Here is a 27,258-nt window from a genome sequence, read left to right on the forward strand (position 1 = left end):
AAATACAGGGATATTCTGGAGAAGAACCTGAAGAAGTCTGCAAGGAGACTGAGAATGGGTCCAAAATTCATATTCCAGCACGACAATGACCCAAAGCATAAGGCCAAAGCTACCACTGAGTGGCTTGTAAAGAACAAGGTAGATGTGCTGGAATGGCCAAGCCAAAGCCCTGACCTAAATCCAATTAAACTTGTGGAATGACTTGAAGGTTGCTGTCCATCAGCACAAACCAACAAACCTCTCCCAGCTTGAACAGTTCTGCAAAGAGGAGTGGGGGAAGATCTCCAAGTCCAGGTGTGCCAACCTTGTGCAGAGCTACCCAAAAAGACTGGTAGCTGTAATTGCTGCCAAAGGCGCTTCCACCAAGTATTGACTCAGGGGGGTGTATACTAAAAAAATTAGGAAATTTCAGTTTTGTCCATTAAATGCACTTTTTTATTTTATTTTTTTATTAAAATAATTTCACTGCATTCATGTGTTCTTTGGGTCAGGGAAAAACAAGTCCCATTTTAATCCATTAAATTTACATTCCGTGACACAAGACATAAAAATATTGAGGGGGTGTATTCATTTTCTATCCACTGTATATATACAAAAAACACTTGTTCACAATTTACCACCTCCATTTTTATTATCCATTAGCAGCAAATGCAGATTTAATTTCATAAACTGCACACAATGTGCAGTCAAACATTTACTTCGATCTGCTTCATGTAAAAAAAATATACAGGACAAGCATCACATAATCATGATACACAATTGAAGAGATGGGGAACTTATACATTGTGTATGATTAAACCAGTATTCACTTCGAGAAAGAAGCCAATGCTGCAGTTGAATTTCCCTCTTCAGCTTCTCTCTTCAATTAAATATGTCTGCCATCATCTTCAGACCTGACTATTTTGTTTGGCACTGAAATAGGCCTTTTAAAACAGGGCTCACAGACACCTAAAATCATACAATATCCATCTTTTAGAATAAAGAGGAAATAAGGAGAAATTGGACCGTAATCATACATGCAGAAAATAATCAAAGACTGCCCTGTCAAGAGGAGACAAAGGTGGGAATCATAATCATAGCACATCCACTTTACATCATCTTTTTGAATCCAAATACACTTTACAACACAGTACACGTGATGTCCCAGGTTGGAATGGAAAATGCACATTTTGTATGGCTTTCGCACATTTTGCTCCACATTGGTCTAAGGCACGAGGAAGGAATGACCCTGTGTGGTTACACAGCTTGGCAAAAACAGAACAATGGAGAAAAAAAAGAGGGAGAAAAGAAAAAGATGGATAGTTGCCACAAATGCTTGCCAGGCACGGTGTAAACCATTGGAAAGTTTGAGAGAGGAATGCTGGAATCTGCAGAAAGGGTCGGCATAGCTGTGGTGTGCAAGCTACATCCCCATCCTGATGCTCTGGATGATCTGGAAGATTGCTGTGAGGAGAACCAACAGTGGAGGACATTAGCTAGTTTCGGCTTGAATCCCAACACCCCGGACACATGACTGTTGTAACTCCTCAACACAGGCTCACATTAGGGCTGCTTCCGGCTGGCTTACAGCCATAGATGTATACAAAAAAAGCTGGCCGTGCTCCACATGTGCTAATAATTTCCATTACTTTTTTTTCTTCTCTGTACTGTAGAAAAAAAACAAAAAGAAAAAAACAGATAACGGTCCCTGCCCGTTGACAGTAGTCAGTAGGACAGGCCGACAGGCTAAACTAACAGGAGAGGAGAGGAAGGCGTGATGGTTTTAGCTGCAAAGTGCTTTTTGATAGGTTAAAATCCAGCCACAGCCATCCTACCAACAAATCACTCCTTTGGGACACTGGTTAAAAATGAGCATTTCATTTTTTGCAAAATGCAGTTAGGTAAAACCAGAAATGCTCCAATATCCAATCTTTCTTTAAAAAAAGAAACCACTGCAGTTGATGTTGTATTTTTTGTAGTATTAATGTGACATCCAGATAGGAGAGAACTCAGCAGAGTTAACAAAAAATATGGTTTGTGAAAAGGGCAATATATATCTTTTATATAGTCTTTCAAGCAACTGACTCTTTTAACAGAATTTCCCGTAGACTACTTTACCTTGAAGGCTCGACTACTTTATTCTCAAATCTCATGTACAGGAAGTCATAGCCATACTCATCGGAATACAAAAGCTCGTTTTACAAATCATTACAGGTGGACATTGTATTTATATGGTCGACTGTGCAGACGACAGAGCGCTGTCTCGATTAATATTTAAGAGTCTTCTGATGTTCATAGACAGTTACCTGATCCACAGACTACGAAAATGAAGAGTGCCAATAGCCACGGTCCCACCGCCACCTTGTCATCTTGGGTGCTTCTCTGGAACGGAACGGAACGAGGAAGTTATTAGCGACGGGGTGACGTAAGATTAAATAAATAAACGAACAAAAAAATAAAGATGAAGATACACGTTATAAAGGCTAAATTACCAGGCAGCATGTCTAGCATAAAACATTTTGCAATTGTGTGAAGAATGGTAGAAACGCACATACTGTTGGCTGTTAAACGAATAGTAACTTGATATATGCTTAACAAGTTAGCTAACTCTGAGTGTTGTATTTTTCAGTGCATTCAACAAAGGTTCATCAGTACATTCAAATACAATTATAACTTATTGTTCAGACAAACCAGCAAACCGACATCATTAGTTAGTTATGGCACATATCCACTGTTTTTCAAATGACGTTTGACGTAAACATTAAAATCAGCTGCTGAAACTCAACTAAATTTACTTGTCTTTCTTTATCTATTATCATTAACCACCAGTACTGACAGAGCTCCCGTGGCATCAACCAGAAGAGAGGGACCAAACTCACCGTGCTTTTGGCTACGTTGCCTCTCTGCGTGATGTTTTTGCTGTGTTTTTCGTTGGCCATGCGAATTCTCTGCTTTGCCACCATATTGTATAGATTATTGAGCTAACTATATCGTATTTAAACTGCAGATAAGGTGTTAACTGAAGGGTTAAAACCCACAAACTCCACAAAACGCTAACGTAGCCAGAGACGTACTGAAGCTGTCCGACTTGTCAACGTCCACACAAATGTTGTTGCCCCTCCCACAGGAAAGCCGTATTGAGAGTGCAGCTTGCTTTTCCAGCCGACGTAATGCAGTTCGCCGTCCATTAATTCCTTGAAGTATTTTTACATATTAAGTTAAAAATGTTTGTAATATTAAATAAGAGGTTGCTCAATTTTGTTTTAATAATAATAGCTGTAAACAGCACCCATATAGCCATGTATTTATAATTAGATGGCTAATTTGGGAACCACTATATCTATATTTCTAATTGGTTACCTATATGTAATGTACTCATTACATATAGGACATAAGCAATACACATATACACAAACATAGCAATACACACTAACACACTAGGGAGGACAATATGAAATGCACCCGAGAATTTAGAATGTCACAACAGTTGTATTATTAAAAAATTAATAAAAAGCGAGCTTCTTGTCAAATAACTAACTTTGCTTACGTTTTACATGTGCATGCATGCTGCACAAATTTGTGAGTAATACAATTAGGCCTACTCATTCTGCTTACTGATTCTTCTATTCGCCGATGTACAAATATTATTAACAAAATAGTATTTGCTTTAACAAAACAACATGTGTGCTTTAGAATTTGGAGCCACCATTTTCATTTTGTTTTGGATCCCAATCACTGTCGTCCACGTTCTATAACGTGGTCACAGAACATAGTTCTCTAGTCTAGATGTGGTCACATACACGTACAGTTCAGTTTGTGGATGTGGTACATTCTTGCTGCTTTACTTCCGTCGCTCCACATCACTTCCGGCACAAGATGGCGCCCCCCAGTCCAGTTCTAGCAGGTGGGTGAGCTAACTCATTGTAGATGGAAACATCTTTTATATAATGGGAAATTATATACGTTTGCTATATTATGTTAATAACATTCTAGGCCCGTGAGACGAGGAGACGAAATGTTTGAGTTGCTGGCTAAGTAATGCTAATTATTAACGTTAACTTTGCTGATTCCATTATATAAATAGCTGGTAATCAGCACAATTACGGATGGAAAGCCAAACAGCGTTGTTTAAGGCAACAGTATTTGAATGCAATTGTATATCTGTCTGCTTTAATTGAATCAGTCCGAGGATCGAATGGGACACTGCTGTTATCCGGACCCCCAAACTGTAATGAATACTCATCTTTTCAGAGGTAAGTCACGTGCTGGTGCAACGCAAGTTTGCTATGCTGTATGGTACCCAACTGTTAGATGGTTATGCTAGATTTTACGAGTATGTATTTGTTCGTTCTTTCATGTCATATACAACACGACTCGTATTCTGCATATTCAATTTTTGAAAATATATTTTCCTCTACCAGGGACAATGGGAAAAGTAGATTTGCGACCTTCAGTAAGGATGGTTCCTTGTTTGGCTGGTGCAGTGGCGACAAGTAAGCAATGTGCCTGGACTGAATATTCATGTATTCATGGCTGTACAACTGTTTCTGTGTGAATTATACCTTATAACTTTTCTGTAGTATGACCTTGGTATACACTTATTTTATGTCACTTTGGATAAAAGCAGCTAAATAAAATCTAATGTAATGAATACCTTCATCAAACAACCTGATGATCTTTAAGATGAAATTGTGTCTTATGAATAAAGCCCAAAGCAATAGCCTCACGTTTCTGAAGAAATCCTCCTCTTACGACATACACGTTATGTGTTCAGAGATTTAATATATTGAATGGCATTATCGACTGTCTTTCTGATCTTGCAGAGTCAATGTTGTGAGGGTTGCAGATGGCACAACAGTCCGGTCCCTGGACCTTCCTAAGACAGCCATGTTGGAATTCTCCCCATTGGGCACAGTGCTGGCTACGTGGCAGCCCTATACCAGTATGTACTCCAGAGACCCTGTGCTTTCATATCTCTACCAAAATCTAACCCTGATTGAGGGATAACCATTGAGTGCCACTCTAACACCATGTCCAAGTGTTTTTTTCTTTTCTGTCTTTCAATATGAGATGTGACCATTTTGCTTTTTTAGGCACTAATTAATTTTTGCTGTTAACTACCTGTCATTAGTCTGGTCCTCTTGTGATATGAACATACTTATGCTTGTTTTCAACTCAATACACCAACCTTGAGCACTGCGTGAATCTGATTCAGATCAGATCTGCATGTTTAGATAAAATATAGTTGGGAGTGTTTCTTGAGAGCCAACAAAAAAAGCCATATTTCTTTGTATTGCTTTGCGTGCTAGAAAGTGTGCTGAACTGGTAGGACTTGAATGGAATTATCTCGAAATGTAGAAGAACTAATGCCTCCCCTTTCTCAGAAACACAGGACAACCCCCAGGGGGAGGCTAATCTACAGCTGTGGGACCTGAACAGTGGGACCTGTCTCAAGACCTTCTATCAGAAGAAAGTTCAAGGCTGGTGAGTGAGGGGTTGGGTGGGGAATCTGAAGGTGAGGGGGTGGTGGTGGGTAGTGTCGTCAAGTTCAGTTGGCATCTGGGCAGAGTTAAGATTTGATGTGAGATGTTGTGATCATGCAGTTTAACAGTTTAAACTGAAGAGGTAACCATCATGATGTCATTACTTATGTTATCATTCTTTGTCTTCAGGTGTCCCAACTGGTCAGATGATGAGCGCATTGCTGTCAGAAATGTCAACAATGAGCTTCACTTCTTTGAGAACAATGACTTTAGTAAGTATTTATTCACCATCTCATCCTAGAAATGAGGGGCAGTGTGTTGCCTTGTGGTTAGGGAACATGTATTGGACCCAGAAGGTTGGTGGTTCAAGCCCCGGTGTAGTAATCAACTTTAAGTCGCTTTGGATAAAAAGCATCAGTAAATGACCAATTATTTATTTCATTTTGGACCCATGAGTCACACTAGCATGTCTGAATAGGAAGATTTGATGCTATTTTACAGACACTATTGCCAACAAACTACACCTGCAGAAGGTTTCAGAGTTTGTCCTTTCTCCTGGACCTCAGCCATCCAAGGTGTGTATGAATACTATCAGCAGGAGTGACTGAGTGACTGAGTGACTGAGTGACTGAGTGACTGAGTGACTGAGTGACTGAGTGACTGAGTGACTGACAGAGACAGTGAGTACTGAGGTAACTGAAATAGTGACTAACACAAGACACTGTATTACTACTCAAGGTTGCTGTCTATGTCCCAGGAAGCAAGGGTGCGCCATCCTTTGTTCGACTCTACCAGTACCCCAATTTTGGGGGCCCAACCTCCGCCCTTGCCAACAAAAGCTTCTTTAAGTCTGACCGAGTGACAATGCTGTGGAACAACAAAGGTACACTGAATTTTAATTGAATGTTGGTCCACCAGAAGTACAATAGTTACATTAAGTGTAGCTCCTGATACGGACACAGTTATTTAGGTTTTGGTAAAGTGGACAGGTAAATCGGGCCACAGTCGGTAATGATCTTTGAAGTCATAATTGCTGTCATTAGCTGCTTTGTTTCTTTTTACTTTTGGTCTACATTCAAAATTATTGGAGTCACTTTTGGCATTAATTGAAAAATTGAGTGACGACAATTAAGTGGGGGTTAAATTCATTACTAGGTAACTACATGGAAATGCCATCTGTCCTGGCTGTCCAGCCACTGCCTCACTTTGTGAAACAAATTTCAGGGATAGCCAGAATTGTTTTAAAAAAAACAGATTTTATGAAAGCACAGGAGTTGTGTGGAGTCTTTTTTTCTTCATTCTGTTACTGTGACCCTTATTATGATAGATGGCATGCAGTTCAATCTGAACCTGGGAACTGAATGGAAATGAAATGCCCAGATCCATTCAAGCCCCTTCTTCGGTTGCTTCAGTTGATTGTTTGAGTGTGGAAAAGTACGGTGCAGGGTGTGGGGTAAAACTTGCAAACTGTTGTAATTGAAGGTTATGGATGTATTGATATTTCGACCTTGGACGTGGCGTTTTCTTTCTCCCGTTAGCCACAGCGGTGCTGGTAACTGCCAGCGTGGATGTGGATAAATCAGGGGCCTCATACTACGGGGAACAGGCATTGCACTACCTGGCCGTCAGTGGAGAGAGTGCTGTGGTTCAGCTACGTGAGTCCTTCTCCCTCTCCCTCCTTCTCCCACCCTGTCCCTCTCCCTCCTTCCCCCACCCTGTCCCTCTCCCTCCTTCCCCCACCCTGTCCTTCTCCCTCCTTTCCCCACCCTGTCCTTCTCCCTCCTTTCCCCACCCTGTCCTTCTCCCTCCTTCTCCCACCCTGTCCCTCTCCCTCCTTCCCCCACCCTGTCCTGCTCCCTCCTTCTCCCACCCTGTCCTTCTCCCTCCTGCTCCCTCCTTCCCCCACCCTGTCCTTCTCCCTCCTGCTCCCTCCTTCCCCCACCCTGTCCTTCTCCCTCCTGCTCCCTCCTTCTCCCACCCTGTCCTTCTCCCTCCTGCTCCCTCCTTCTCCCACCCTGTCCGTCTCCCTCCTTCTCCCACCCTGTCCTTCTCCCTCCTGCTCCCTCCTTCTCCCACCCTGTCCTTCTCTCTCCTTCTCTCTCCTTCTCCCACCCTGTCCTTCTCCTTCTTTAAGCTCTCACCTGAACACACTTTTTTCACACTTGTTTTCTCATATCCATCTCCTTCTGTCTATTGAATCTTTATGTACTCAATAATTGAAGTGTCATTTACATGGATTTGATTTTACACAACATTTCTCCTTTCTGAGCAGCAAAGAATGGGCCGATTTATGACGTGGCTTGGAGCCCCAGCTCCACGGAGTTCTGTGTGGTGTACGGCTTCATGCCGGCCAAGGCCACCGTCTTCAACCAGAAGTGCGACCCCGTTTTCGACTTTGGCACAGGCCCCCGGAATGCGGCCTTCTACAGCCCCCAGGGTCACATCCTGGTGCTGGCCGGGTTCGGGAATCTGCGCGGTCAGATGGAAGTGTGGGACGTGAAGAAGTACAAGCAGGTGTCCAAGCCGCAGGCTGCCGACTCCACCCACTTCTTCTGGTGCCCTGACGGCGAGCACATCGTCACGGCGACCTGCTCCCCGCGGCTCCGGGTCAGCAACGGGTACAAGATCTGGCACTACACGGGCACGGTGCTGCACAAGGAGGACACCCCAGAGGGTGCGGAGCTGTGGGAGGTCCTGTGGCAGCCCTTCCCTGAGGGGACTTTCCCTGCCAAGCCCATCAAGTACCAGGCAGCACCAAGCGAGCTTGGGAGCACCGAGGCCAAGCCCGCCCAGGCTTACCGCCCTCCCGCACTGCGGAATAAACCCGTCACCGCCAGCTCAAAGCTGGTGAGTACAGCCTGGTACCAGGCCAGCCTGCCATTAGCTTAGATTACCCTACACACTGCCACCAGCAGCACAGCACTGCCCCCTCCATCCTGGAAGCCTATTGGAGTTTGACATGGTTATGATCTGTAGCAATGATACCTTACCACCCTTCTACTGGGAAGGAATGAAGGTCATTTTGTAAAGGAGAGCACCGGAGAGAATACAGGGTGCTGACACCGGTGAAGACATTAGGGTAAAGATATCTACACAGGTGAAGGGTAGAATCTGCATAGGCTGTTCTGAATGACAGTTTATTCTGCCGTGAATTTGAAAGGAATTGCTAAAGAATTAACATGCGTCTGTTTGATTGACAGTCTGATTCTTTTTTGCCTTTCAGCATGAAGAAGAACCTCCACAGAACCTGAAGCCCGGTTCAGCGGGAGACAAGCAGATGTCCAAGACTGCTTTGAAGAACCAAAAAAAGCGCGAGGCCAAAAAAGCTTCCAAACAGGTAGCTCATCATGCGGTGGCCTCCCTTTTCGCTCTGGGATGGGCTTTGCAATGAGTGCATGAGGATCTAGTGGAAGATCTCCTGTTGTATTGGTGGCACTGCTGTACTGTATCTGCAGGAGACTAAATTGGACGCCCCTCCGGTGCAGTCTGAACCCGCCTCCACGTGCCCCGCCCCTGCTGCCAGCACCGCCTCCACCTGTGGAGACCCTGAAATTGACAAGAAGATCAAGAACCTCAAAAAGGTGAAAATTCAGTACCTACTGAACATCTCATCTGGACACCCACCAACGTGCAGCTCATTATGAATGTGATCCTTCCGTTTCAGATGGCCATTTCGTCTTTTTGCCTTTCTATAAACAGCTACTGAGGAAATATAGGGTCAAGCACATTATAACATTCACACCCAGTATATATACACCCGCAGAACAGCTCGTCATTGAAGCAGTTGTTTGACCCAGTTTTAAATAATCCTTGTACTATTTCAGACCATATCAAACCTATCAATCACTTGTGAATATACTTGTAGGTTTTGGACTAGAAGGTATCATCGTAATTGGCTGAATTGAAATGTCATCTCCTGGGGAAAGCCAGCTGGCCTACTTGTGTGTGACACCAATGGTAATGGGAATTTAATGACATTTCACTGGAGCTTGCTTCCTTTCTCTTCCGCAGAAACTGAAAGCTATTGAGCAGCTGAAGGAACAGCTGGCAGCTGGAAAACCTTTGGAGAAAAACCAGGTGAAATGTGTAATTATTTGGATGAGCTTTCACATCACATAAGCTTAAAATTATTTTCAGAGGGTTCTGCATGTTGTAATGGAAATATAGTACATCAAAGCTCAAGAATACACATAAGTGTGATAATGTGAGTAGTCCACAGTGAGCATGCACATTTAAGCACACATGCTAATTCGAGATTATACTCAGTTTATTATAAAGCAGCAGCCAACTTGTCTGTATGAGTGAGTGGGATCACTTGTAACGCCTTGAATCTCTCAAATCTTCCCTCCATTAGGTTGAGAAGATGCAGAAGGAGGCCCAACTGCTTCAGGAACTGGAAGATCTAGAGTTGGGAGTTTAAAATAAATCACTTCCATTCGCCAAGCCCAATCTCTCATAAAACCCACCTTGTCTTCAAAGATTTGCAGTACCATACTAGATACAGGCTTTAAAAAAAAATGAATTTATTCTCCAGAAACACATTGTCTCTAGACTTTTTGCCATCAAATTGCTTGTATATTTGAACCACAAATAAGTATTAAACTTGAGACACAAGGTAATGCTGCTGTAGAATATGGCAAAGTAAACAGCACTACCACTTTTGTGGGCTGTACATAATGTGAGTAATGCTGTACAACAGCCTTGAAACTTTAAAAAGCAATACAGTGATCAAGATTCTAACTCATGTTGTTAACTGTATTGAAATGTATTGCCATTTATATTTGCTGAATTGATTACAGATTTAACACATGTATGCTGCTTCTGTTGTCATTTCTTTAAAATCAGCGTTTCATTTTATGTGTTGTACAAGAACCAACCAGACTGAAAATGACTACAATTCCCAGACTCTTTCTATACGTATGTACGTCAATTTGCCGGTTCACGTCAGGCATTTAACTAACGTTAGCTACATTTTTCGCTCTACTCTCTCATTCGTCTTTACTGGAGGCGGTGTCTGATCTCTTCGGGCTTTCTCTGTAAATCGGATTGAATGATAAGAAATGGGCGAAATGGAGAAACGGTGGTTGTCATCACTTCTGTTCGTGTGCATTTTATTTCTACACTGTGCCTCTGCCGATAACGGCGGCGTGAAGAAATTAAAGATGCAGTTTGCAACGGGACCACTTCTCAAATTTCAGATCTGGTAACGTTAAATTAAACGAACAGAAAATATGCGTGCGTAATTGCTGGGAAATAAACTAACTTGGTTAGGACTAGGCCATCGTCCAAGGCTAGCATTTCGCCAAGCATGCAGTGTTTATGTTGGCTGAGCGTGCTGCCAACGAGCCTAGTTGTTGACATGCCGCTTAATGTGATAATCGAGGTGACTATTGGTAGCCGCTACTAAGCTGGTAGCTGCCTTTGGATGTGACTAATGAGCAGTGTTGTTTGTTGCACTTCTGTGAATGTAAATTAGCTAATGCGTTGGCGAACGTGTTTCTGTTCATCAACCCATTGGCTTCAGATTTGTGGGTGGTGTGGGCCATTTAAATGAAACTAGCTATAACTTTAGGTGTCGGCATTAAAATGGGTGAGTATTTTTACCTAACACTGCTCAACTAACCGGAAAGTGCTTGGAATTCGTCGGTAGGGTGCTAGTTTACAGATGGCAAATAATTGGCCGTGTCTCTTCTGTGACCTGACCAAATTCCTAGAATATTATGCGAGAAGACAAAGTGACTTTGCTTTTGGGGGGCTGGATTTGTTTTCGTTACCTCCAGTCGCCGTAACAGGTTCACTCTCTTGTGTACAGTGGATTCCTGGATCTGCGACTAATGTCTGTGTCATGGCAATATTGCTTTAATTGGAATTTATTATTCAACCTTACTAGAAGGCTCTTGCATTAATTTAACACGAGGGTTAAGTATGTTACACAATTTTTTACATAACCATTTGATTACTTTAGTAACCAGTTGAATGATGAACCATTTGTCTCCGTTCAGTCTATTCGAGGGAATGTCCAAGGTCAGTGTTTAATTGCATGCCCCCTCCTCTCACCTGTGTGACTCAGTTGAATAACACCCTTTTTGAAAACGCGAGGTTCTTGGTAGTTTGTAAATTGGTTTGTGAACAACGGTCAGTGGTGGTTCTGTGTTGGTGGGATGATCAGCTGAGAATTTATCCAAACTACTCTTGGTGCCTTTGATTATATATTGCTTGGATTTTTCAGGGCAATCTGCCAAAGGCTTTTGTATTTCTGGATATCCTAAGCATTATTTACCGTATTTATTATGCAGTCGAATTGCATACGTTTAAGTCCAATGTGTGCCGCAAGACTGAAATGATGGAACTGACATTTTCATCTCATAAAGTTGGGGTTTCAAATTGGACGATGTGCAGCTGCATCTTGCACCTGTCAGGACAATGGGATTTGTTTCAGGAAACACGGGAAAGAGTCCTGTTTGTGAATACCTGATAATGAGTGGATTGGTTTGAGAACCAGACCTGTGCCTAAATCCTATTTTCTGTTTTGCTGCCTAACAGCATCTCCTGAGGGTACAAGCGGGTGTTTGAGGAGTATATGCAGGTCCTGAACCAGCGATACCCAGACATCCGCATAGAGGGGGAGAACTACCTTCCCCAGCCCATTTACCGGTGAGTGACTTATCTGCTGCCATGCCAACCCACACTTTATTGTAATAGATTTTTTAAATTGTGTTCTAATGTTTAAAAGCCTAACCCGGACAGGGGTTAGCGCTGGCTATCAGCACAATATGTAGTGCATCTGTTTTTAACCTGTAACAATGTTTACTGCATTGTCCTTGAATAAAGAAATGAATAACAGCGTGACTGGAGGGGAAGGGCCTCGTAAAGCAAGGACTTGGATCTCTCGACAGAAAAAATAGGTCTGGTCCATGAACTGTACTTCCTTGTTGTGGAAGCAACTTTGCCTAATTATCCAAACACCAATTTAGAAATTATCCAATGAGCCAACTCCCCAGCAACCACCCTATGAGATTGTCAGTGTCATGACCCCGGTGTATTTAAAGGGGGCAGATATGTTACCACCCACATTGCAATATTAAAATAAGTATTTGTCCCTTTAGCTCTAGCTTTTTTGTTTTGTTGTTGTTAGCTTGTTTGTTGTTTATCCGCCTTGTGCTTGGTCTCTCTTCTCTCAGACACATAGCTTCCTTCCTGTCCATATTCAAGCTGGCTGTTATTGGGCTGATTATTCTTGGCAAGGACCCGTTTGCCTTCTTCGGTATGCAAGCTCCTGGCCTTTGGGTCTGGGGTCAGGAAAACAAGGTGAGGTCATCGTCCCATGAGAGTAAGCGGGTAGGGCCAGTGCATAGTCAGTGGCATCAGAGATGCAGACTGAATAAAGGAGTGAATATATTAGTTCAGTCCACTGCTGGGATCTGTGAATCTTTGTTATATGGATCAATCATTTAATGGTGTCCACTGTTGGCCCAGCCAGGGGTCTTCAAACCTGCACTAAACAGATGTCTGTGAATAAGCTGCATGATTTTCATAATTCTCAGAACGGGGGAGCATAACAGATATGTTACATCATTAGATAGGCCGTGTCAGGTCTAGGTAGGGGTGGAATCAAGTGTAGAGGGTGGATTATGGTTAAGGCTCATCATTTACAGGGTTTATTTTTTTATCTAAAAATTAGGGAATTTTTCAAGTTTTATTTTTCATTTCAAAAACAGGTGAAAATCTGAAAAAATATGACAACCTTATAAAATGAAAATCGGATTATAATGCTAATTTTCAAGATTGATCTTATTTTCATTTTAAACATTGTCATTTATTTTCATTCCTATATTCTTTTAATGGAACAATGATAGTGCAACAGAGATTGGATACATTGTGCCTCCTAGTGCAACTGCACATTTAATGACGTTTGCACAGTGACATAGTCTATACAAAAAATAAGTCTAACATTTCCCTAATAATGACAAAGTCATTCTTATGTAAAAGACCAAGGAATCCAGTTTAACCCCTTAATTGGCATGACCAGAGTGGGCTTATTTGCAGTTAATCATTTATTCACAGTGAAATGTTCAATCAATCTGGTCAGACAACTAAGGGTCCAGACAACCAAATCCACAATACATTTTAATTCCAAAAACATTCCAAATGTGGAGAAACATCAATATGAAAAATAGAAAATATGGGTGAAAATCGGTTTAATCTGAACTGTCCTTTTTTTAAAACCCTGGAATTTTTCAGGGGTAATCAGTTAAAACGGACAATGATGAGCCTTAATTATGCTCAATGGTAATTTTGATCTCGGGCCCTCAGGGATGGCCTGGTTGAAAATACTCACCTCTCCATCTGTGGCTCTTCACTAATGACACCCTTTGGGGAAAGGCAGAAACTGCTTGTGGCTTGCATCAGCCCACTTGCTTTCTGGGCACCTTGTAGCGGTCAGCAATGCTGGGAGCGAGGATTTATTAGAATGGAATAGTATGAATTGAGAGGTCATTTAATACAATCTTAGTGCCTTCATTATCTATAATCTGTGATTAGAGGTTGCCAGTGACTGAATCTATATGAGTGTGATGTGAGTTTGTCCATAATATAGAACCTATCATGACTGTTAATTTCCATAAAAGTATGGAGGAGAATGTGGAGAAGTACATTTAGAAGTAGAGAATTACATTCATACTAATATACAAAATTAGTTGTCATTTAAAGTTTATAAATGTAATTTGCAACAATAGATTGACAGTGATCAAAATGAGTCCTATAAAGAATCACAATATTTCATTATAGCATGTAAGGCTTAAGTATGTACATATAATTTGTTGCTAGCTCCTCTCCTGTCAGAAGGCCTTCCCTTAAGGTCCACAGAGAAGGTTGATGGCAGATTAATCTCCACGGTATTTATTATCACTAACTCCTAGAGGAGGATATATCATCACTTGTCCCTCTAAAGAGGGTTGTTTGTTTGACATGATGTATGACCAGTTCACCTGGTAAGCAATGCAAGTTTGTCGTTTCTCTTGGCAGATCTACGCTTGCATGATGGTGTTCTTCTTCAGCAATATGATTGAGAACCAGTGTATGTCTACGGGTGCCTTTGAAATCACATTTAACGGTATGTTTTCTTCTTTTTTCTTTCTGTCATTACTTTGTCTTACTCTACAGTCGTCATTGACCTTTCAGATTGTAATGTGAGAAACATTAAATTACATTATGAATGATACTATTGTGATGCAAGTCCTTTAGCACACCAAACTATCAACTGCAGTGAAATTACAACACTGCCTTCTGCTCCATGACTGTGTATACTTCATGTGCAGACCTTCCCTAAGCACTCTCTTGTTACATTCACTCTGTGGTGTGTGGGCGTATTTGAACCTTTGCTTCATCTCGGCAGATGTGCCAGTGTGGTCCAAACTAGAGTCAGGCCACCTGCCTTCCATGCAGCAGCTGGTCCAGATTCTGGAGAATGAGATGAAGCTCAATATCCACATGGACTCTCTCCCACACCAGCACTCATAGCCAGGCCTGTAGTGGACTGGGATCCTGACCTTTTGTAGGTGCTTCCCATTTGGCTTGTTGTCTAAAGTCCTCCATACTGCACATCATGCATCAGTATACCTGTGGGACTCAAAGCCCATCCCATCCCTTACAGCCATGTTTTCTCTGTAGTGTCTTTATGATCTGATGAATGACATTTCAACACTAATGTGAAGCATATGTCTCTCTCTTCCTTGCTTTTCTCCCGTCCATTCCCTGTCCCTCGCCTCTAATCTGTGTTCTTCTGCCTGCTGCCTCTAGGTTCGAGGTGGGTGTGTTCCGAGGCCGTGAGACAATGTCTATGAAGGTCTGCACTCAAGGCAGGTTGACTGCAGGTGCAGGCTGGATGTCCCAAATTGTTACTCACTGCGCCTTGGAAGATGCCCCCACCACAGGGTGGGGTCCACAGCACCACACTCGCCATGTTTACTGCAGCCCCCACATCTTAATGCAATTACCATGCTCGGTTTCACAAGGCTATCCAAGCTCATATGTAAAGTGGCAATTTTATTTTCTGCGCGCAGATTCAAGAGAAGAACATAAGCAGAGACAGGATTGTGAACATTGAATTTAATGTTTTATGGAATATATGAAAACAATTATAGATTCTATCTGTATTTTTAATGTTTATTTTGTAGCATACTGTGCAAATAAAACTATTATAAAGTGGAATTCCAGAAAACTTATGCTACTGTATGTAATTTATCCAGGCACTGTGGGTCATAAGGAAAGTTCTGTTCAACATGTGATATGCAAAGTTCTATTAAAGATTGAGAATTTGAATTGAGATTGCAATTTCCATTGGAGAGATTGGTAGCTGTATTGTAGGAGAGTCTTTGAATTGTCACTTCCTGATGGGTGAACTTTTCCAAGTTTTGTGTGAGCTCAAGCAAAACCATACCCGTTCACTGTTTAAAACAAAGCAATGACCTGACATTTAGGTAGTCTTGTGCTGAACTTTGCAACATTCTGTTATACCATTAGAATTTTTGTAATATGCTGCATCTTTCCAGTCTGTGATGCCATTTCCAGACAACATTATCTGAAGACCTTCTGTAAGAATGTTATGTGTGATGGTGGTTCTAAATGTATAAATCCCATGTTGGTTTGGCATATTGCGAGTTCTTTGAATGGTGAGATATGGTTTCATTGCATCACGGGGATCATAGCGCTGATTTGATCCTGCCTTCCGGCAGTGCCAGTACTGTTTGCTTGGGAAAGCTTAATCCTATATCTACACAAAAGGGAACATTGTTTCAGAGAACTGTTTAGACCAAAGTGAAGTGGCTGTGTAAGGCTACATTTTTTTCCAACCTTGGTGACACCGTTGTATTTTATGGAGCACAATGGTTGTTTTCCACAAGGAAATCAACATACAGGGATTATTTGATAACTTGCTATGATTAATTATAATTACTTTACATTTTATATTTGACCATTTCTGTAATATATTTACCAAGCAGCCTGGACTCTGGAGCTAACCTGAGCAATTCCAGCAACATCGGTAAAGGGTAACTCGATATACGCTTCAGAGCAGTGCCTCTTACACTTGGTCCTAGGTTTTTATTTCAATTATTATTCTTCATACCGTGCATTAATAGGTTTTTGCAACCTAAGTACAATTATCTGCTTATTAAAATTTTATAACCGTTGGAATGATAACCAACATACACAGTGGATCCCCAGGACCGAGTTTACCGCTTGACAGGATTCCTTCCCAGCAAGACTATTTCTTGTTGGTTGGACCATAATCCCGTCAATCACAGTTCTCTGTTCTCATTGGCGTATGTCTAACTGCTGCGCTCTGCCGTAGATGCGGAAGTACGTTTTTACCGTGTAGTAAAGTCTTGGAGAAGTAACTTTAGCCTACATTCCAATTTCAATACTCATTAAACCAATTTAATAAGACCATTAAACGTTCCGTTAAGCGATTTGATACATATATTGCAAGCTTCAGAATTACGTGTCTAGGTAATTTAATTCTCCACAATGTCATTGCAATTGTTTTGCCGGCGCAGTGCACTAGCTAAGTGTTTGCTCTGTAAGTGGTATTCACGTGGGCTGGTGGTCAACGTGCTCTAATCTAAATACGATAATATTACACATTAATTTGTTGGTTTTCTCAGTTGTAGATAGTGACGTCTTGTTAGTTAGCTAGTTAAATGTGGGTTTAGCTGGCCTTGCATGTATTGCTCTGTAAATTGTGAACAATTGTTTAAAATTAAATCGATGTGATGGATGCGCACGAGGAGACTGGTTTAGAAGCGGCAAAAGAAGTAAGCAATCCTTCACGTGAAACCCGGGTTGACAGTGCATCGGCTCCGAGGCATCAGAAAATAGGGGTCCATTTCTGTGGATCCACCCCTCTGATATGGCAGGCGGCCGACGTGAAAGCAGCCCGAGAGACTGGTGTAGTTGGAACCCTTGTGGGCTCATTGGCCCGTCAGCCTCGACAGAACAACCGACTGGGCAGACCACTGGAGCTTCTGCAAGAGGAGGCGAGGTTGCTAAGCGAGACAGCTCAAGCTGTGCTTCTCCCTGCCCCGGCGGTAGGCAATACAATGTTTTTTTTATGTGTAAAAAAAAAAAAAAAAAACTATATCTGCAAAGGCATTTCCAGGCTTAGTATTTGTAACACCAAATGACTGCTCGTATGTTTCAGTATACTGAAAGAACATATGATGCTGCATGTCTTCGTGAAGAATGTCACTTTTTCAGGAAAAAAACCGAAAACTAAGATGTACTTCATTATGCCTATTACTCTGTATAGAGTACAGATGCTGCAAACGTGCAGGGAGTTGAGCAATATCTAGAGAGGCTGGATCGGAGCTACGAGGAGCAGAAGGCCCTGGCGCTGCAGGAAAGGAAAGCCATGGTGCTGAGAGCGCTGGCGCAGAAACCAGCAGGTACAAAAACCATCTGGAACAGATGGAGCCCATTCACATGCAGTCTGAAGCCCACAAGATTCCGTTTAGATGCAGTGAACTCTGCTCTTACTGATTTACCGATTGTCAAGCAGTTGGGGGAAATGTTTCACTAACTAATCAAGCTTGTGTCCAAGTACAGTTTGTATTAACGCATTTTCTTTTCAGATGCAGAGGAGATTGAATCTGTGGACCAGAGTGTGCAGGATCGGTTGGATGCCATCGAGACGAGCTTCTCTCTCCCTCGTACAGCCATGGCAATCCAGCTGCACACCGCCAGGGCGGGACTAAGCCACGCACCCGAGGAGAGGCATTTTCTAGCAGCTGATTGGCCAAAGCCTCGGGACGAGAGGTCGGAGACCAGGTTCCGTGTTTTCCGCGATTTGAGGCGACAGGGTTTCTACCTCACCTCCGCTGGCAAGTTTGGGGGAGATTATCTGGTGTATCCAGGTGAGTCTAATTCACTTAAGTAATTTGTCTCTCAATATCTGTGACAGAGGATCTTTGGTAGATGCATACATGCGGTGTGTTTCTGCTGTGCTCCCCTCTGCGCTTAGGTGACCCTCTCCGTTTCCATGCCCATTTCATCGCTGTGTGTGTTCCAATGGACCTGCCTACACCCCTGTGTGACCTGCTGGCTCTCTCACGGCTGGGAGCCAACGTGAAGAAGACCGTATTGCTGTGCTCGCCCAGTGACGGTGACGAGGGTGGAGAAGAGGAAGAGGAGGTGGTGTACACATCACTGCAGTGGAGCGGAATGGTGTAGCGCCTGCAGGACTGACTCACTCGCTGCTTCCTCTCGAACATGCACCATAACCTGGATGGACCTTACCCATTAATTTGGTAGTGGGAGAAGTTGGTCCATTATCAGGGGATGTATGGCTACCCAAACCAACACACAGTGTGAGCTGATTACAAGTGAAGAGCATTCACTTAATTACCGATGTATACACTCTGTTGGATGTCATTGCTTAAGACTGACATATCATACAAGTTGTGAACGGCAAATATTTTACCAGAGCTTAAATATTAAAGCATTGGTTGGTTTAAACCTGTTTGTCAGTACACAGGTTCCAAATATGGTTTTCAGAATAATGGTGCATCAAACATGCATAAAATATACAAAAGCTGTATACACTAAGCTCCCTTGGCCACAGACATATAATTTGCACCAAACTTATTTTTCACTTCTACTTTAGGTTATACAATGTGGAGTTCCAAATGGAACTACTTAAGGCTCAGCATGAGTGTGTACTCCTTAAGTAGTTTTGAAGTATACAGTATGTGTGCAGAATTCAGAGTTGATGATATGTAGTGATGTTATTTATGAAGTAAAAGTATGTTTACATTTTCAGCAATACAAACTTACACTTCTGTGTGTCGCCCCCTCGTGCTTTTCACCATTTCAGCACTTCTTCTGCTCTTAATGATGTAATTAGCTCAGTCACACTGCATCTTGGTCATTTGTGTCAGCAGCAGCCACAGTCACAGACTGCAGTTGTATCCTAAAGATTTCACTGTGATTCAGTACAGGAGTGAATCAGTGTAATCTATTTGAGCTGTCAGAAAACTAAAATGAAAATAATTGGTTGGAACAAAAACCAGCACGCAGAACGGCCCTGGTCTAGTAGCTCAGGTAGTGTGGGTCTAGGCCATGGAACTGACTGCTTGTTGAATTCATTGAATGTTGTTACAGCACTGGCTGTGAGGATACTGTTAAATGCCCTTCAGTCAGCTAGTTGCCTAGCAGCTTCAGAAATGTGTACAGTTTTACTGTAGTGGCTAGCGCTGAAATGCAGAATGTGGAGGACAGGAAGAGGATATGGCTTAATTAGCTCAGAGATGGTGTCGCTGGTGTTATTTTGGTTATTTGCACTCCTCGCTCTGAGATCTACCTAAGTTAGCCATACCAGCCATAGTCTGACTGGTTATGAGAGTATATATGGCTACAAAATGTCATTTTTTGATAATATGCATAATGCACAAAATCTAGATGCACCACTGATTCAAGATAGACCAGTATGCAGTTACCAAAATGAATACAATTTGAATGAATTTCAAAGGAAAGAGCTCCATATGGCAACTATAAGAACTTATGCTGTCTGATACCAGAGTTCTTGGGTTGGAGGTCTGTCGCCAACAAAATGGTGCAAGCAGTTAAACCATGTTAAGTTCAGAGCAAGACTCGTATATATCATTATTTCATGTTAGTATTTTGCGCATACATTACTTGTTAGCTCTTGTAAGCAAACTTTTACTATGCAGCCAGTGGTTATAGCCTGTGATTAACCAGCTGACTCATGGGAACAAAGCGGTATATAAGTGAGAACACCGTTTATACGCAGTTTCAGCAAGCCCATCTGGGTGAGATGTTGGAACAAAGTGTGCTCTGCCACAAAAAAAGCTTCCATATTACCTCCTATTTTATTATTTTTTGTTCCCGAGAAGGATCACTTGAAACATAATTATGACTTCCGAACTCGGAAGTGGGAGCTTACTAGGAGCATATGAAGGCATGTGGTCACTTGAGGTCACTTCCCATCTCAACCAGCTGAGTCTGAAAATTTTACACATGAATCCCAAGAAACACTTTTAAGGAAATCGAGCGCACTGTACCTTTTGATTTTTAAGAAAATGGCTAGCTATTGAGCAAGTGTGAAAAAATTTAACACACTCGGTTGAAGGCTTTTCATTAACTTTAATGCTTTATCTAAATGATTATTACCTCAGTAACAAGGTACAATTTAACAGGTAATACTAGTTGGCTTAAATATATTCACATATAAAAGCTGAACATGATTGTTACACATTGAGGGGCTGTAGAGGTGCTTAGTGGCAGTCGAAATATCTTGGAATGTAAATTTGATGCCATAAGGAGCTTGCTATTAAATTAATATTTCATACTCAAAAGAATAGGTGAGGTACAATGTGCCTTATAAAGGTGTTCCATTGCTTTCTTTAATGAAAAGAGAAATTTGATTACTGCTATAAGCTGGTGGCAAGAGGTTGTTTTCAGTAAAATGTTTCATTAAAAAAAACTAGACAGACTAGACTTGAGTGCAGAAGCAATTGCTCATTTTAAATATACACATTTAAAATTTAAAAGTCAAATACAACTTCTTCATTGTTGTAACCATTATAACAGAAGGGAAGTCTTCTGACTTGAGTCCACACATTCAATGACTCACAATACAAAACGTTCATAATGATGTGAATCAAAAACTATGACAAAATGTTTCTGGCGAGATTAAGCGCAGCAGGTGGATATGGTAACGTTGATGCCCAGGTTGCCGTTCTCGGCGAAAAGGTGGGCGATGGCAGCGTCAAACACCAGGCAGTCGCTGTTCATGATGGCGGAGGCCACGCCCTCGTGGATGGAGCGCGGCGTAGCCTCCCAGGTCAGCCGGCGCCGGTGCCCGTTCAGCTCCAGGCGGTAGGCGAAGTTCTGGGCCTGCTTGCGCGTTCCGATGAGCAGCACGATGGCGAAGAACTGCTGGTGGCCCTCGTACTTCTCCTGCTTCTCCAGCACCAGCATGAAGTGGAAGCCGAAGCAGGACTGCATCATCACCCAGTCCACCGCCCCGGGCAGGCTGATGTCCGTGGCTAGGAACACGATGTCCTCGCCCTGCAGCGTGGTGATGGACTTGTGCTGGTGCACCAGGTGGGGCATGACGGCCTCCAGCGAGCCCTGCCACTTGCAGGACGCCCCGGGGCAGGGACAGGAGTACGGCCGGAACTCGCACTGCTCCTCGTGCTCCGGCTTCTCGCTGTGGTGCAGGGTGAGGACACAGCCTGTGGAGGAGTACTGCGGGGAGGGGGGGATGCAGGGCGCAACGTCAGGACTCTACCACGACCAAACGCTCTGCACTCGGCTGCACTCACCCATGGACTTTAAAGGCTCTCCATGTTATGAGAACAGCTACACCATGAGCGTTCTTTACATTTCATGTATTTACAATGCGCACTGTACAATATACGTCTTCATGCCTGAATCCGATCTTTTTTCAATAGTGTTTACATTACACAACCTGTATGGGGACTGTGTATACATGTCCATGCAGCTTGTTGTGATGCGCATGTACACACAGTAATGCTGTTAAGGTTGACATGGCAACATATGTCACCATGGAGCCCAGGGAAGCTATGATGGTGCATTTTTTTCAATGTCCTGTGCTGCAAAGGCAGGGCTTGCATGTGACAGCAGTCGATAGCAAGATGGCAGAGAATCGCTATCATAAGGTGCTTTAATATTCGCTGCAGCAAGCTCTGCTACCTCGGTTGAGAGATTGGTTCCGGACACACAGCAGGTGGACCTGTGTTGCACACTCCTTCAGTGACTCCCAGTGATTGGACATTTTTAGAATGAGAATGTTCAAATAATGTACAAAGGTTTCCTGACAAAGCAATCCTTTTTGCCAACCAATTCCAGCCAGGAAGGATGCAGGACTTGGTTTGATGGTGGTTCACTACTGGATATCAGACCTCTTTGGCATAGGCACATCCTTGGCGTGTTTGATTGTGAAGTTTTTAGCCCCTACAACTTTAACTTTTTAGAGAATACATACATTTTCTCCAAGGTGATTAACTCCTGGAAGTCATCAATGGCTTCCAATCGCAGTTCCCTCAGTGGGTGGGAGCATCTGACTGGTCCCATGTCCCCATCATAGCATAAATTCTGATGAGGTCACGTATATCATATATTTGTGTTTTTCCGTTTTCTAATCATAACATTTTTCATAAACTTATAAGAGAACTGGATAACATAGATAACATGGATAGCAAAATACTATTGAAACAGTCTTTAATACTATATTATTGATAAGGAAGTTTTGGAATACTTATCAGCCATAATTTAGTGCAAGATACAATAAAATGTGTTCCTAATCTTTTACACAATGCAAAATGCAAAGGGCAAATTTGCTTTAATGAGCTACCAGCACACCTGTATTAAATGTGTCATAATGGACTAGCATGATGTCAACATGTCACTGGGGGCTAAAGTCTGATGTTGACGTATAAATTTAGGCTGGGTGTTGGGCTGTTGGCGATTGGAATTGTATCAGAATTTAATGCCACAAAGGAAGGAGGCCTTCATCCAATCCAAAAAATATCAGATTCTGCATGTTTTTCTGGTATTCACACTTCGAACAGTTAAATCCACTCTGTGTCAATGTCCGGAATCGGGTCACATCAGTCTGGTAGTGTAAAGGTGCGCTAAATGTACCAGGGATTTGGGCCTTTCGATTTCCTTTAAAGCAATCCTATCCAACAAAAGGTGGTGGTGGGGTCTGCATGTATAGATTTTTCATGGCAATCTTTATTAACCAACATCTGGAAGAGATCAGATGTACACACCTCTCAGACTGCAGACATCTTGCTGTTGTCCTGAAGATCATGCTGTCTTAAACTGAGAACACTGAGGTAGATAACTGCTGATTTATACCCTACATAATTGAAAATCGCCCGTTCTTTGCCTGACCTGGAAATCAATCGAGGTCCGCCCTCTTTAAAGAAATTCCAACCCCATTAAATGTTAAGAGATAGAAGCTCCCACACATTTCTTGAGCAAGGAATCGAGTGCATCCTTTGCAGAAGTATTTTTTTGGAATGCGTCACGTATAAATGATGGACCACCTCTCCCGATCTGTCATGTCCGGCGCGTGGCTTCGAACTGACGTTTGAAGGAGCGAGGATATTCCATTTGCCTAATTCACATTTTGCATGAACGCATGCATGTCGCCTCCCTTCACAGCCCATCTCTAGTCCTGGCCCATGGTGCAGCAAGAGGAGCCGCATCCCCTAACCTGCAATCTTCTATCAAACCTTCCACTGCTGCCAGGCCACTCTGCTGTGCGTCCACTGGCTGCCTTATTATCCCCTCCCTCGAGGGGCTCTCCTCTCAGTCACGCCTTTTCTGCTCTGGCTCCACAGCGATGGAGCATGCTCCCCACAACAATCAGGACAGTCACGACCCATTTTCTGCTCTAGACAGAAAACTGCAGCTATTTAGGCTGCACCTTGGCCTGAAATCTGAACAGCTTTTGCCTGGGCTTACTATCGGTACCTATGATGAATCTAAAACTATACACCCGAACAAATTTGCTGCCTAATAGTACTGATTCTCGCTTTCCCTCTTGTGCCTACTATGGCATCTACCTTTGTAGTGACATTGTCTACATTTGTATGTATGCACTTAAGTAATGTTGTTTTCTATAACAGCCTGGGCTAAATGTTATGTAAAATGTATTGCACCTACACACGTGTTACATCTAACCACATTCAAAAGTGATCTCTGTGCATGGCATCTAATCAATGGTTGGACCCTGTGCCACTGCATATCTGACTGCAGCTAAATATAAGATATTCTACAAACTTCCACACCCCCTCTCCCAATAATGACTGCACAGGCCTCTCTCAGTACTCTGTAGAGATGATTGGGATGGAACAACGGTAAGACATGTCACATGCTGTGTTTGGAGTAAACTGCAACATGGCTCTCAAATTTATTAAGCCAATGACTATTTGAGATTGACCGAACAGTAAGGATTACAGGGTCATGTTACCTTAGGAACAGTTTTGTAATTGACAAACTACATAATTAAAAAAATTATGCAACATGAATTTGGAGAGAGCACTAACAAGCACGCACCCATCCTCTGACAGTTGCTCAGTCTGCAGTCCACCAGCTGAGCTTCACAGTCACTCGGTCGGACGAGTACTAGTAGAGTAGACTGCTGACCAGTGAACTCCTGATAAACTAGAGGATTTGCACTTGTGCAGAGGGACATATAACATATGGTCTACCATGTAAACCTTTTTTTGGGAGTCACAGAGCAGAGTGTAAATCAAGCACTTTTGTTAACTTCAGAAAGGTTTTCATCTGGTTTTAAAGGGGTAGGCACACCCATTTCAAATAGTGGGACTAAAACAGTGCCCACAAAGATTGGAACCAGTTTCACAAGCTCAATGCTCATCTCTTTTAATGCAGAACATTGTTTATCCTTATTCCAACAATGCATCTCTTATCCCAATAAGTAGTGGTACAAAATGACTTTTGAGCCTAACTGAGCCTAACCATGTTTTGACTCCGGTTATACCGGCCCTACTTGCTAAACACTTTCATTATTTTTGGGTAGATATGACTGAACACGTCAAAAGCTCCACTTGAGCGATACACCAGTTGTGCTTAATACACAGTGGGAGTTATCAACATTAATGTATCTGACCTGCTACTGCTGCTGCTGTCGTCAAAGACAGGTGCATACGTTTTTTTCTCTACACTGAAGACAATTTAGTTTGAGGTCAAAAGACGTACATGAGATGACATTCAAATTTCAGCTTTTATTTCCTGGTATTTTTTTTTATATAGATTTGTTAAACAATTAAGAACATATCACCTTTCGTATCAGACCACCCAATTTTTAGGTGAGCAAAAGTATTGGAACATGTGACTGACGAAAAGAAAGTTTTATGGACTGGTGAGACCAAGATTAACCTCCAAATGTGATGGAAAGGCCAAAGTTTGGAGACGGAGGGGATCTGACCATGATCCAAAATATACAAGCTCATCTGTGAAGCAGGAAGTGTCATGGCTTAGGCTTGAATGGATGTTTCTGGAAAAAGCATCACAAAAGAAGAATGCAACAGTTTAGTGATGCCCATGGGTCGCAGGCTTGATGCAGTTATTGCGAGCAGGTGATATGCTACCAAATATTAAGTGTTATTTATTTTAATTCAATTAAATACTCCAATACTTTTTCTCACCTAAAAATTGGGTGGTCTGATACCTAAGGTGCAACGTTCTAAGTAGTTTAACATATCTAGGTGTAAATACCAAGAAATAAAAGCTGAAATTCAGAACTCTTGTCTTGTGTTCATCTTTTTATCTCAACCCCAAATGTATTCAGTGGATTGCAAAAACAAAGAAATTGGCCTTGCTGTTACAATACTTTTGGAGGGGATTGTATGTGAGAGGGACTATGTGAGGTTGCAGGGAGAAATGAACACTCCTGTCGAAAGCTTAACTTGCCAGGACAAGTTCTGAACAGCTCCGCCTAGCAGCCTCCAAATGCGCATCTGTGAACACGAATGCGATCTACAATCACTGACAAAAAATAAGACTGGTGTTGTGGTTCATTGCATGTACGCGCAACAGTTACTATACACATCAATATCATATTTAATCAGGCAACTGTCAACAAAGCGGACGGTCGGTGTTGAAGGACTGACAGATCCAGCTGTTGAGCAAATAAAGCAGAAAACCAATGCCGCCGCGCTCTAGCCTAAGTGGGTCACGAGAGGTAACAGCAGTTGCAAGCGCGAAACATACGTACCTTGCAGGGGAAGAGGACGGCAGACGCCACCTTCTCCATAGCCAGGTTGCGGATGCTAGGGGTGAGCGATCCCCTGCAAGTCGGGCAGCAGGTCAGTTTCTGCCTGCATTGATTGCATACCAGGTGCCCGGCCTGGCACTGCAGGATCGGAGGTAGGACATAGTCAAAACACACCGGGCACTCGAACAGGGAGGTGAGTTCGTGGTGCTGTGGAGACACAGCTCCAGGTCCAGGTATGACAGTGGCGAGGCTGGCGTTTGGTCGCACGGAGACAGATGCTTGGGCCGCCGCGGAAGGGATGTGCTGCTGTTTGAGGCAGGTCTTATTCGCACTGGGTCCGGTAGAGGACGGACGGCTCATCGCTGGTAAACCATCGAAACTTGCGAACGAGTTTCTTAATCGTCTCGCAAGAGCGAAATTCCAGACAACGACTGTTCTAAATCCAAGCGATTAGTCCCTTGCAGATGTCCATATATAAAGTGGGCAGTCGCGCAGTCACTGCTCCATAAGTTTGACCACTCGGCGTTTCTTTAAAAAATACCGACCACTTCTTAAGGGAAACAACATACAATTATTTGAGACGATTATGTGTAAAAAAGGAGAAACTTAAATCAAACCATCCACCTAAAAATCCACTACCTTCTCAATAGCACAATTCTCGAACATTACACGCTGACACGACGCACTAAATTGTAGGACGCAGCGGGAACGTTGCTACGTGATGACGAACGTGAGCTCGAGCTGTCATCTAGGGACTCCCTCCCTCATAAATGCATGAGCACGAAACAGTTTCGGGTGGTATTGTGTCAAGATACAAAGACGCTTGTGTTTAGTTGTAAACATTAGGATAATCGTTGATTGTTGTCGATATTAGGCTATAGGTTTGATTACAACGTTTGTGCAACAAAAAAGCAGCAAATCTTGAATTATGCCTATTCTATGCGATGTAAATTACTCAAATATGCACGTAGGCTACTGTCGGCTATTGCTAGGCGTAGACAT

General features: G+C 42.7%; 5 protein-coding genes across 6 annotated transcripts; 3 read left to right on the forward strand and 2 right to left on the reverse strand.

Annotated features, from left to right (window-relative positions):
* Positions 1-612: 612 nt before the first annotated feature.
* LOC133108472 (stress-associated endoplasmic reticulum protein 1-like) lies at positions 613-3,152 on the reverse strand. The gene is made up of 3 exons (XM_061218022.1): positions 2,859-3,152; positions 2,286-2,361; positions 613-1,443 (listed from the first exon to the last, which is right to left on the reverse strand). Exons 1-3 carry the CDS (start codon positions 2,940-2,942, stop codon positions 1,403-1,405), a joined length of 201 nt encoding a protein of 66 aa, XP_061074006.1. The 5' UTR covers positions 2,943-3,152; the 3' UTR covers positions 613-1,402.
* Positions 3,153-3,754: 602 nt separating this feature from the next.
* On the forward strand, positions 3,755-10,275 carry eif2a (eukaryotic translation initiation factor 2A). Its single transcript, XM_061218021.1, has 14 exons — positions 3,755-3,883; positions 4,163-4,232; positions 4,401-4,472; positions 4,803-4,921; positions 5,364-5,463; positions 5,652-5,734; positions 5,964-6,037; positions 6,201-6,345; positions 7,001-7,117; positions 7,735-8,309; positions 8,686-8,799; positions 8,918-9,043; positions 9,474-9,539; positions 9,817-10,275. The coding sequence occupies exons 1-14, from the start codon at positions 3,766-3,768 to the stop codon at positions 9,880-9,882; spliced, it is 1,845 nt and encodes a 614-aa protein (XP_061074005.1). The 5' UTR covers positions 3,755-3,765; the 3' UTR covers positions 9,883-10,275.
* A 151-nt stretch (positions 10,276-10,426) lies between these two features.
* LOC133108060 (thioredoxin reductase-like selenoprotein T) lies at positions 10,427-15,786 on the forward strand. Of its 2 annotated transcripts, none has more exons than XM_061217474.1 (6): positions 10,427-10,665; positions 12,006-12,116; positions 12,644-12,770; positions 14,487-14,574; positions 14,857-15,019; positions 15,261-15,786. In XM_061217474.1, the coding sequence occupies exons 1-5, from the start codon at positions 10,523-10,525 to the stop codon at positions 14,979-14,981; spliced, it is 594 nt and encodes a 197-aa protein (XP_061073458.1). In that variant the 5' UTR covers positions 10,427-10,522; the 3' UTR covers positions 14,982-15,019; positions 15,261-15,786. The 2 variants fall into 2 exon arrangements, with proteins under 2 accessions (XP_061073458.1, XP_061073457.1); XM_061217473.1 differs by having other exon boundaries at positions 10,428-10,665; positions 14,857-15,015.
* A 1,009-nt stretch (positions 15,787-16,795) lies between these two features.
* Positions 16,796-19,311, forward strand: tsen34 (TSEN34 tRNA splicing endonuclease subunit). Its single transcript, XM_061217231.1, has 4 exons — positions 16,796-17,548; positions 17,770-17,905; positions 18,092-18,373; positions 18,481-19,311. Exons 1-4 carry the CDS (start codon positions 17,234-17,236, stop codon positions 18,687-18,689), a joined length of 942 nt encoding a protein of 313 aa, XP_061073215.1. The 5' UTR covers positions 16,796-17,233; the 3' UTR covers positions 18,690-19,311.
* Positions 19,312-20,632: 1,321 nt separating this feature from the next.
* On the reverse strand, positions 20,633-26,932 carry LOC133107926 (E3 ubiquitin-protein ligase SIAH2-like). The gene is made up of 2 exons (XM_061217232.1): positions 26,257-26,932; positions 20,633-21,728 (listed from the first exon to the last, which is right to left on the reverse strand). The coding sequence occupies exons 1-2, from the start codon at positions 26,614-26,616 to the stop codon at positions 21,171-21,173; spliced, it is 918 nt and encodes a 305-aa protein (XP_061073216.1). The 5' UTR covers positions 26,617-26,932; the 3' UTR covers positions 20,633-21,170.
* Positions 26,933-27,258: the final 326 nt, after the last annotated feature.

This window comes from Conger conger, chromosome 13 (genome assembly GCF_963514075.1).
Source record: "Conger conger chromosome 13, fConCon1.1, whole genome shotgun sequence".
NCBI lineage: Eukaryota > Metazoa > Chordata > Actinopteri > Anguilliformes > Congridae > Conger > Conger conger.

Excerpts from the sequence above, each read along its gene's own strand:
- eif2a (XM_061218021.1), top strand. The coding sequence starts at position 3,766 with ATGTGGTCACATACACGTACAGTTCAGTTTGTGGATGTGGTACATTCT. Across the intron at positions 5,735-5,963 it reads CTTTGAGAACAATGACTTTA|ACACTATTGCCAACAAACTA; the intron begins GTAAGTATTTAT and ends GCTATTTTACAG. Across the intron at positions 8,800-8,917 it reads CCAAAAAAGCTTCCAAACAG|GAGACTAAATTGGACGCCCC; the intron begins GTAGCTCATCAT and ends CTGTATCTGCAG.
- tsen34 (XM_061217231.1), top strand. The coding sequence starts at position 17,234 with ATGGATGCGCACGAGGAGACTGGTTTAGAAGCGGCAAAAGAAGTAAGC. Across the intron at positions 17,549-17,769 it reads TGCTTCTCCCTGCCCCGGCG|AGTACAGATGCTGCAAACGT; the intron begins GTAGGCAATACA and ends TACTCTGTATAG. Across the intron at positions 18,374-18,480 it reads AGATTATCTGGTGTATCCAG|GTGACCCTCTCCGTTTCCAT; the intron begins GTGAGTCTAATT and ends CTCTGCGCTTAG.
- LOC133108472 (XM_061218022.1), bottom strand. The coding sequence starts at position 2,942 with ATGGTGGCAAAGCAGAGAATTCGCATGGCCAACGAAAAACACAGCAAA. Across the intron at positions 2,362-2,858 it reads GCAACGTAGCCAAAAGCACG|AGAAGCACCCAAGATGACAA; the intron begins GTGAGTTTGGTC and ends GTTCCGTTCCAG. Across the intron at positions 1,444-2,285 it reads TTTCGTAGTCTGTGGATCAG|CAATCTTCCAGATCATCCAG; the intron begins GTAACTGTCTAT and ends TTCTCCTCACAG.
- LOC133107926 (XM_061217232.1), bottom strand. The coding sequence starts at position 26,616 with ATGAGCCGTCCGTCCTCTACCGGACCCAGTGCGAATAAGACCTGCCTC. Across the intron at positions 21,729-26,256 it reads CCGTCCTCTTCCCCTGCAAG|TACTCCTCCACAGGCTGTGT; the intron begins GTACGTATGTTT and ends CCCTCCCCGCAG.